The sequence below is a fragment of the Sceloporus occidentalis genome, unplaced genomic scaffold (assembly GCF_023333645.1).
Source record: "Sceloporus occidentalis isolate IW3139 unplaced genomic scaffold, rSceOcc1.0.p SCAF_5, whole genome shotgun sequence".
In the NCBI taxonomy this organism is placed as follows: Eukaryota; Metazoa; Chordata; class Lepidosauria; order Squamata; family Phrynosomatidae; genus Sceloporus; species Sceloporus occidentalis.
The window spans coordinates 179,083,402-179,094,590 of NW_028316985.1; the positions used below are offsets into that span (position 1 = coordinate 179,083,402).

Below are 11,189 nucleotides of genomic sequence, written 5' to 3' on the forward strand. Positions count from 1 at the left end.
AGAGAAAGAAGCTGGTCTCCTTCAGATGATGAGTTCCTCCTTCATTATGGGTAGGCAGGCTTTTTGAGATCCTATGTTTTAAAAAAGTGACAAGAACAGTTCAGAAAGTACCAGCCTTTACAGTTGTGGAGCTGGCAGTTTCTCACCAGCAGCAAACTGATTGGAAAGCAATTGTTTATCTGGGTGATTTCTGTCCTAGCACAGAGGTTGGGCCAGCCAGATAAGCAGGAAGGATCTATTCAACTACACGCATCCATCCATATTCACTAGGGTTAAGGATAAAGGACCCCCATGAATGTAGGAAAACCATAAATGACAAAAACACTATGTTTTTACCTGAGAGAACACTGCTCTAGGAATCTCTAGACCTTAGTTTTTTGTGGGTTTTTCAGGCTATGTGGCCATGTTCCAGAAAAGTTTCTTCCTGACATTTCGCCAGCATCTGTGGCTGGCATCTCCAGAGAATGCTTTGCCTGGAAAAATTGGGTGTATACATACTGTGTGAGCCTGGGAATGCAGGGGCGATTTGCATGTGTATTGTTCTGTGTTGATGGCTGGCCTCAGGCTGGGAGGTAATGCAAAAGAGGATGAGTGTCTGCTAATTGGTGGTCATTATCTGCTGGGAAAGCCCCTGACTCTGAATGGTTTCCCATTTGCATTTGCTGAGTCAAACAGTATTTTATGTCCAGGATGGTTAGTGGCATGTTCTGCTACTGCTGATTTTTCTGGCTGGCCCAGTCTGCAGTGCCTCTCATGTTCCTTGATTCTGGTTTGCACGCTGCGTTTGGTGGTCCCTAATCTCTAGACCCTCCAGCAACTCTGTGGTCAACAACTGCCAGACACTGACCATAGAATTGCACTGGAGGAGCTACAAAAGCCTAGTGGAGCATCCTCTCTAGGAATCTCTAGGTCCTACAGTGCAACTTTTGGTTAAGGTTGACCACAGAGTTTCACTGCAGGACCTAGATATTCCTAAAGAGAACGTAATAAAATCCATGAATAATCAAATCCGCAAAAGTCAAAGCCACAAATGTGGAGGGACAAGTGTATTCGTTTTCTCTGGTTGACTGAAACCACCAGGCAGTTGTTTCAGGATGCTCTGAGAAACCACACAATTGCTCCCCCAACAACTTGTCCCGCTTTGGCAGGGACAGTCTTGATTAATCTTCTGTCATCCCACTTTTTCAGCTGCTTTTAACATGTCCCAGTTTCTCTCTCCTCCTCCCACTTTTCCCCCTTTGTCCTCAGCTTACTTCAGTTGCTGAAAATTGAGTTCACAGTGCAAAAGTAATTTCCACTCAATCAACTTGGAGAAGAGAGAGGATGGGACAGAATCTTGCCTTTCCCTGTAGCCTCTAGCAAAAGCAAACTGCTGTGGCTTCTCCTAGCTTTTATGCACTTCCTCCTTAATAACTTTTGCCATCTTGACCACCCTCTTATGCTGCTTGTCTAGTTTTCATCTGTGAAATGCTGGAGGATATGCAATCACCACAGCATGAGAGCCAGTGTGGCTTGAGCATTGGACTAAAAGACTCTGGAGAACAGGATTCAAAGCACCGCTCTGCGAAAGAAACCCACTGGGTGACCTTGGGTAAGTCACGCTATCTCAACCTCAGAGGTGAGGCCAAGGTGAACATCATCTGAACAAATCTTGCCAGGAAAACCCTGTGATAGGGCTAATTGTCTTAGGGTCACCATAAACATAAGCAACAAAAGTAGCTGTCGATTTGGGTGTGTTTTGTCCTAGTAAGCAGGCTGGGACAGTCAGATGAGCAGGAAGGAACTATTCCATTTTGCTTGTATTAGTTCTCCTTGGCTGACTGAAAACAACAACTAACTGACTTAGAATCACAGAATCATAGAGTTGGAAGAGATGACAAGGGCCATCCAGTCCAACCCCATTCTGCCATGCAGCAAATCACAATCAAAGCACCCCTGAGAGATGGCCATCCAGCCTCTGTTTAAAAATCTCCAAGGAAGGAGACTCCACCACACTCCAAGGCAGCATATTCTACTGTCAAACAGCTCTGACTGTCAGGAAGTTCCTCCTGACATTTGGGTGGAATTACGTTTCCTGTAGCTTGAATTCATTGTTCCATGTCCTTTTCTCTGAAGCAGAAGAAAACAAACTTGCCCCATCCTCAGTAAGACACCCCTTCAAATACTTAAACAGGGCTAAAATATCACCTCTTAACCATTTCTTCTCTAAACATCCCAGCTCCCTAAGTCTGTCCTCATAAGGCATGGTTTCCAGACCCTTCACCATTTTGGTGGTCTTCCTTTGGATACGCTCCAGCTTCTCAACATCCGTTTTGAATTGTGGTGCCAGAACCAGACACAGTATTTCAGGTGAGGTGAGACTTGACTGACTTGAAGGCACACAACAACAATGCAGTCACTACCTCATGAGCATATCAGTTTTGGATCATCTCAGTGTAAGCCTTGTCCTCCTCAACAGTTTTCAGAGAAAGCAGATCACAGAGACCATGTTGAAAGGATGTTGGCTCTTAAACAATCAAGACCAGATGTTACGATGTGTATAAACCAAAGGACCAGAAGAGAATCAACCAGGTCCTGTTATAACCATCCTTTTACAAGCAGACATTGCACCAGAGCTAATAGCTCTGACTAAGCATCCACAAATCCATCTGCTGGCTCACCAGAGGAGATTTCTCCTATAGTGAGGACATCCAGCAACTCTTGACAGGCTCCTACTTGCACTGGAATTTGGAAAAGGTGCAAAACAACAAGCGCTTCTTGTGCTGTTTACTATACCCAGAACATGGTGCAATTGTGATTAGAAATCTGCCCCTCTCAGGGTGACCAGGCATCCTCCTTTTCCATTTCAAGCTTCTGTCCAGGAAGAATTCAAAAATATCTGCCATTGTGAGCATCAATAAGAAGAGTTCTACAAGTATATTGCAAGGCAACAAGGCATCTTAACATAGATAAGTTCATCAGAGAAATATGGTTGAGTACATACATAATAAAATACAGTATATGTAATGTAGCTGTAAATAAACCATATGAAATGAATTTATATTTATATGAATGCTTTTAGCTTTTATTTTGGAATGCCTTACTCTTTTAAAAATGTCCTACATTTTGCAATGCCTTGTCCTCCTTTGCAGCTAGGACATCTGGTCACCCTGGCCTCTCTTCATCTTTCTCTCTCATACACCCAAACCCAGTTAGTGCTTCCCAGAGAACTTGAGTCCACAGCTATTCAGGCTGCAGTTTAGAGAAGGCGAGAAACAGAAGCAGAAAGTCTTGCTGTTTCTTGCCTTGACTGTTCTACAAAGTAAAAGAGAGAAATCCCTTTCTTTCCTTCAAACTCTCTACTTTGGGAAGAACTAGCTATTAAAGCAAGCCAGTATTTGTGGACTCCTGACCACACCCTTGGTTAAGAACTATTACTGGGGATCTGAAATCAATCCACACCTGTTTAAGCATTTGCTGTACAATCAGCTTTCCATATCCACAGATTTATTATCCACAGATTCTAGCATCCATGGTCTGAAAATATATTTAAAAATATACATTCTATAAAGCAAACCTTGATTTTGCCATTTTTATAAGATATACCATTTTACTATGCCATTGTATTTCATGGGACTTGAGCATCCACGGATTTTGGTGTCCACGGAGGGTCCAGGAACCAACCCCCAGCAGCTACCAAGGGCCCAGTGTACAATATATGCAAGTTTCCTTTCTCAGAGCTCTACACAGAGCTCCCTATCACTCACTTAAGAAAGGACCGGACTTAACATCCTTGCTCAGCCCTTTCTCTGAAACTGCATCTCTGAAAGACTTTTGTTCTCCACCCACATCCTTGCTGCCTTGTTTCCTTTCCATACCCCACAGCTGTATCGATCTATTCTAGTGGTACACTGATGCATTCCAGGTTTTCTATTGGAACTGAGGAACCTAGCAACCCAATATATACTGAACTATTCCATTGTCTGAAGCAATCCAATGGGGACATTTGATACAAAGCAAAAGCATAATCTCTATTGGCCAGAACCTTAAGAGGGAACAAAGTTCTGTTCTAAAACCTTTGTCCCCTAACAGTTACCTAGGGAATCCTGGGAAATGGAATTTAAAGAGGATCTTTCTCTTCTGTAAACAATTCCCATCCCAGGACTATTGTTTTTGGGATTCTATTAGTGATAGGAATCTCTATGTATAAAGAGTATGCAAGAGAGCTAACAGACAGGCTACTTAGCATGAAAGTGTAACCAGATGATGGAAATTGCTGTTTCAGTATTTAGAAGCTCCACTGGCTTCTTCATCAGGCAAAGGTGTTAAAAATCAAACAGGAGAAAGAGGGGGGAAATGATGATGATGGAGTGACAGGCCTACAATTTGTCAAGATGTTGTTATAGTTGATCTCTGTTAAGATGATATGGATGGATATCTATCTGGACAAAGGCCATCCCTCTTTTTTGGTCATGTGGGCTCTGGGAGACAGGAGTCATTAGGTCCAAGAAATAAAATTTAAACTCTATTAGCAACACACACAAAAAGACCTCCTTTGAGATCCAGGTTGTCTCTATCCAGTGTGAGGCCATCCACCCTTCTTTGGCAGAGAACATTGAATTCCTCAAGAAGTCTCTGTGTTGTTGTATTTTGAAAACTTTTAAATGCTGTTTAGGTAAAACACACCAAATGCAGTATTAGCTTTGTTGCAGGCTTCTGGGAGTTTGGGGACATTTGGAAGGGATATCTGGGAAAAAATGGAGACATGGGCTTTGTAGGGGCATTGGAAGCTTGGAGGCTTTAAAAAGGGTTAGAGGCCACACTATTGCTACCCATGTGGTATATCATGGCACCCTTCAATCTCATTTAAGATATGGTGATGGAAAAGAATGAATCTTTCAACAGATCAAGCCTGGACTATCCCTGGAAGCCAAGATGATTAAATTGAGTCTGTTGTACTTTTGGCCACATCATGAGAAGGCATGAATCGTTGGAAAAGACAATAATACCAGGAAAGGTAGAAGGCAGTAGAAAGAGAGGAAGGCCACATGCCAGATGGGTAGACTCAATTAGAAGGGTCACAGGCCTGAATCTACCAGACCTCAATGGAGCAGCGGAGGTCTTAGAGATGTCTCATCCACAGGGTTGCCATGAGTCGAGATTGACTCAAGGACAGCTAAAAACAACAACAAACTCTTCAATATTACACAAATGAAAACTGGAATGCATGTGGTTGAACAATATCAGAGTATGATCAAGGTGGCAAAAGTTATTAATGAGGGCAAATACACAAGTTAAGAGGGGCAGCAGTTTTGAGTTTACTGGGAAGGGTAAGATTCTGCCTCCTCTGTTCCTCTCCTCACTGCTTAGTTGAGCACCTGGTATTTGTTGGCAGTCTTTCATCCAAGTATTAACCAGGACTGACCCTGCTTAGCCTCCAGACAGGAAGCTGGGATCTGGTGCCTTTAGAGGATCTAGGAATTTTACCATTCAGCTTTTATCTACTCAGAACTATTCTCTTGGAGTTCCAGACACGAGTATGTAACTCCAAACAACTGCCTGTAAGCAGCAAGACGAAGAATCTTATCTCAATAGAGAAGAAAGATGAAACAGAGCGGGAGAGTACTAGCTTTCTCCATGCCTTTCTCCAAGACTTTGGAGCACTTCCATTCTTCTTCCAGAGGAAGATGGTTGTAAAAGTGTGCCTTCTGTCAAACAGATTTTTCCACTACAGCAAAAGGCCCAGTTTGATTATCATCTCCCTCAGGATGAGAACAGAAGTGCTACAATATCATGTGAAGAGACATGGAGAAAGCTGGTAGTCTCCTGCTCTATTTCGTCTTTCTTTTTTAATGGGGTAAAGTTCTAGTCAACTTCACAAGGAAGGGAGAGATAAGGCATGGCATTCATGATTGCCCTCTCACTGGGCATTATCAAATGGGGTAGTGGGAATCATCAAATAGTGTCATAGCCTCTTATATAGCCATTTAGGCCAGAATGTGGAGCAGAATAACAAATGGAAATCAGTGTTCAGTAAGATCCTTTGCCATAGCTCTTTTCCACACTCATCATGTTGTTGTGTGCCTTTAAGTAATTTCTGACTCAAAGTGATCATAAAGTAAGGCTACTACAAGACTTTCTTGGCAATATTTGTTCAGAGTGGGTTTGCCCTTGCCTGCTCCTGAGGCTAAGAGAGTGTGACTTCCCAAGTTCACCCAGTGGGTTTCCATGACCGAGCAAGGATTTGAATCCAGGTCTCCCCATGTCCCAGTCCAACACTCAAACCACTATACCATGCTGGGTTTTCCATCATGGGACTATTAACAGGTTAAATAAACCTTCTTGTCCTCAGTCCAGCTTTCTTCAACAACCAGTTCTTTCATACCTGATAACTTCTTTGGGTCCATCATATAGAATTCTGGGATTCATATTTCCCAAAGTATTTAGAATTCTCTCCCAAGGAATTCTAGTGCCTCAGCAAACTACCAATCCCAGGATTCTGAAGGATGTAGCCATGGAAACTGAACTGCTATCAAAGTGCTACAATTGTTCAGTGTGAAAGAGACTGAGGTTATAGGACAAGCTCTTCATTCTTCACCCTCCATGACAGCAGCATTTCAACTTTCGTCCTATCTCTTAATGTAATGCTTCCATGGAATAACTTTGCACACATACAAGATTTATCAGGCATACTTGTTTTGTTTTGTCTGCATTACTAAGCAATATTTTATGCACATCTCCATTATCTTCTGAGCGCACAGAAATCTTTTCTAGGAATGGTCCTATTTCACTACCTTGTGGATTATCATTCAGACTCTAGCAGATGGAATAATTTATATCATGTTAACTTACCAGGGTGAGATGGATCTGACAAGTCCTGATCTAAATAAAGTATGAGAGAAAGAAAACAATGTAATTTCCCCAGATTTCTGCAGGAAAAAAAAACATTGGAAAACAATATTTTACATGTATAGAAAAGGAAAAGGAAAGGATACCTTTGTCTGGCTTGCTCAAGAAGGCACTGTTTGCCGAAATACCACACCCCATAATCTTCAAACCTGTGAGATCGTAAGGGACCACAAAACCTGAAATGTATAATAGGCTACAAGCCAGCTGTCGTTCTGTCTGTGAATGAACACCCTTGTTCAGCGCCGTCGGCAGAAATTATGTTGCTTTCCATCTGTCAAGGGAGAATGGTCAGTTGTGGAATGTTTAAACATAATAATTGTATAAATAAGAATAGATTTCCAGCATACTTGATATTGAATCGTTGCAGTATCTTAGAAGCATTAAAATATTTACATTTACTCCTGAAGAGTTCTGAATTTGTAAGGAATTTCATTTAGTTAATGTTTAATGTATTCAGTTTAAAATGCAAACCCACTATATTGTTTGTATTTATTAGTTTTGGTATCAGTCACTTATAAACTTAGTCCTTGTGACTGATAAAGAAGGACTATCACAATATCATAATTTAAAAATATGAGCTAATGAAGACACATCAGGTTGCAACGTCTAGTTTAATATCCCAGGAATGTTAACATTCAATTCTATCATCATCCTATCTGAGTAGTTTAAATCAATTATGTCATTATTGTTTTCTGAACTTTTGGTATACAGTATTATTATCTGGTCTCTATGAATAATTATATTTGGTGATAACTGCTAAGATGGTGGAATCAATTGTTCTGTGTTTGTAATTGTAATTCATTTGATATTTAGAAACTCGTCCTAATCGTCAACCCTACGTATCATGAATTTCAGCTGTCCTTTAATGCTGTTTTGGAAACCTGGTAACACTAACTAGGCCACTGGTGGTTCCAGTTTCACATCATCTGGAGCGCTGAATGTTCCATAGATTCATGTTTACGTGTAACCTACAGCATTATTAGACTTAAATACCTATGTTACACAGTTCCTGAGGATGACTGTCAGTCCTTCCTAATTCTGTGTCAGCAAATCTGTACATAGTGATGTCACAGGACGGAAGCAAGACTTAGAAGAGAGTATTAAATCCTGGGAGGTATTTATAACTCCAAGAACCACTACCACTGTAACAAAGACTAGTCTAAAATAGCAAGTAGGTGTGATAATCAGCTTTGGTCAATATCACACCATACTGTTAAATACATACTGCTTTTCCACAGCTTACACCTTTACTTGGGAAAGGAGGTATCTCCCATGTCATTCACATGTACACAGTTAACTCTTGAGCCACCTAGAGAACTGCTAAAGTTCAGTTGGTGCAACTAAGAAGATATGGTCCTTTAGCATACCTGAATGAGCAAAACATAGATAATATATACTGAACATTGTGGAGGGAAAAAAATGGATGCAGGTTTAATAATAACAAGCACCATCTGGGTGTTGAAATTTGCATCTACGTTGCAATGGCATTGAAGGCTGGGTCTCCATCAAAGGCTTTTCTTTTCTTTTCTTTTGGCTTGATGCTTTTGCGCTTGACAAACAACAAATTAACATAGAAACACAAAGCTTGGGAAAGTTACTTTTTAAAATCCAAACTCTCTGAACCCCTAGCCAGCAGAAGAGGCAACACCATCCGGAAGACTGTGTGATTCTTGTCCAATACCTTTATCAAGCCACAATTGTGAAATAGTTACACCTTGGTTATTCAGGAAAGTATAAAGCACTCTTGTGTTCTACCAATAGACTTCTGCCTGTTCTATACAGCTATAATATGCAGAAATCCTGTGCTCTTTTGCATTTGGCTGCCTTGATGAAACTTGGTTAAGGTTAATTAGACTTGCCAGTAAATTAAAATTTATAAATAAAATTAACTTACTTTACTGTCTTCGATGCCTGCTTCAGAAAGGAGCGGATTGGGCTTTGAAACTTCTGAATTCGACTGCAAAGGTCCAGCTTTCCTAATGTCCTGGATGTATGCAAGAGTTTGTGAAGTTTCAGATGCAACAGAGATCTAAATTCATAAACATTCTGGTCCATCTGGTTACAGGTGCTTAGACGTTCTGCTTTTACCTTTTCAGCCCTCCGGAGAAAAAGCAGTCAGTGCTTTTGGTTTATTCACTGTAGGCTACTCTCAGATGTCTCTGAACCTTCTCACATGATAAGAAAAACAAGAGGCCTGAATTGGATTAGGATTACTTGGCAGGAGGATTATGTCTGAAGAACAGAGTCCTTCACTCATTCTCATTTGAGGTATTGATCACACACAACTCTGATATGGAGAAATATCTTCTAAGCTTGCTCCATAACATTTTTTGGGGGGTGAGGGGGAGTCTTTTTTTTTAACTAAGGGAATATAATGAAATAAGATTTGCTGACTGTGTAGACACTGAAGAGAACAGTGATACAAGAGAGTTCTAAGAAAGGAGAATGATTTGAAAAAATATAAAGCGAATGAAAAAAGTCAAAGGCTGTTGTAGGATAGTTTGTTTGTCTTCAGGTGCATTCCAAGACTGCAGCAAATAGATTTTTTAAATTTACTTTTCTAAAAATCGGCTTTCACTTGCTAAGTGCTTTAAAATAAAAAATCAAGTCAAATATACAAACTACAAAAAAGGTTATGAATGTTTGTATCCCATGTAAAATCATAAGACTGACATTTGTTCCTTATTCCCAATTCTCACTTCCTTATTTCTGTGAACTTTCACATTTTTCATTTTTTAAAGCACTCAGCTGCATTGGGATAAGCACCTGAAAACCCTGCATTAGGTGATGTCAGGTATCAATGCCATTGCCTAGAAGAGCCTCTCCTGGTTCAGGGATGTATGGGATGGATGAATTTGGGGGGGGGGGGGTTTACAAAAATCATAAAAACCTAACAGCAGTAATAGCTATTAAAAGCTCACGGGAATAATATTGTCTGTCCCAGTGTTGCCTTTGTTCGCTCAAATGGAAACTAGCTTAACCATGCAGAGGAGGACTGTCAAGAATTGTTGAGGCTGCTGTATGAAAAGCTTAGTTACCTATCACATCGGTTCCCCAGGAGATGAGACATAAAATGGCCTTGGATGTTTTAGATGTTTATTCACCAAGGAATAAGGTTCCCAGATCTTAAGACCTGGTTCTGAGGCTCATTCTGAACCCTCTTCCTCTGTGCTTAGGGCAAGGGGGAGGACTCTTAGAGAAATAATGCTGTCTTTGAAAAGTGTGTGTGTGTGTGTGTGTGTGTGTGCGCGTGCACACGCGCGCGCGTACACACACACACACATATATATATGTTTTTTTTCGTGATCTGTTAGATTTACAGTTATTTATCTGAATGGTTGTTGTTTCTACCAAACCTATTTATATCCAACAGCATCTAAAATTTCTGACAGCTCTTATTTCCGCCCCAGTCATGCAATTAGGAAGTGCAAGTGTTTAAATACTACTGTGTACACAAACTGGGTCAATGCAAAGCTGACTTAACCTCAGATGGCTGTGACACTTAAGGTGAGATCCTGATCTTATTAAAGCCCATAGCAACCCGCTTGTTGTTGACTTCAAAATATAGTCACACCTTTTTGAAAACAACCCAAGGACATCCTTTTGTTAGATAAACTAAGGATGTTATGGGAACTGAATGGCTAGATAATTGCTTCCTGATATAATAAGGGCTGTTTGTAATGTTTTGAATAGTAGATGCCAATTATATAGGAGAACTGGCACGATGCAGTGGTTTGCATTCTACTAGATTCCAGCAGACCACGGTGGGCACATCACACTCTCAGCCTAGGAGGAAGGCAATGGCAAATCTCCTCTGAAGAACGCTGGCCAGGAAACCCCAAGATATATTATAGGTGTTGCCATAAGTCAGAGATGACATGAAGGCACAGAACAACAACACAGAGGGACATACCCCTGCCCCACCTCCAGGTAAGGATAAGATATCAGTGAAGGAAGAAGCAGTTTGGGAAAAATACTAACTGTGATTATAGGTCACTTTGTGGTTTGAGTGTTGGAGTACAACTCTGGAGACCAGGGTTCAATTCCCAGATCAGCCATGAAACCCAGTGGGTGATCTTGGGGAAGTTACTCTCTCTCTCAGCCTCAGGGAAAGGCAATTGAAAACCACCTCTGAACCAAGAAAACCCCAGGATAGATTCACCTTAGGGCTGACGTAAGTCAGAAGTGACTTGAAGGCACACAACAAAATTTATGCACGGTCACCCTGTTTCAACCATGGATTTTTACAGAGGCCCCAGATAACATCTTCCATCTGTAACCCTTCCATCTTTTCTCATTGT

General features: G+C 41.0%; 1 protein-coding gene across 2 annotated transcripts in view; it reads right to left on the minus strand.

The window, feature by feature from the left end:
* LOC149313225 (serine/threonine-protein phosphatase with EF-hands 2-like) overlaps nt 1-9,010 on the minus strand; it is a 31,855-nt gene extending 22,845 nt beyond the window's left edge. The window contains exons 1-3 of one of the 2 annotated variants that reach the window (XM_089526309.1): nt 8,783-9,010; nt 6,975-7,159; nt 6,832-6,861 (exon numbers count right to left, since the gene is read on the minus strand). In XM_089526309.1, the coding sequence (XP_089382435.1) occupies nt 6,832-6,861; nt 6,975-7,026 (82 nt within the window). In that variant the 5' untranslated portion in view covers nt 7,027-7,159; nt 8,783-9,010. Of the gene's footprint in view, nt 1-336; nt 376-6,831; nt 6,862-6,974; nt 7,160-8,782 lie in introns of those variants that run through there. The other variant, XM_089526310.1, reaches the window with a different exon arrangement.
* Nucleotides 9,011-11,189: the final 2,179 nt, after the last annotated feature.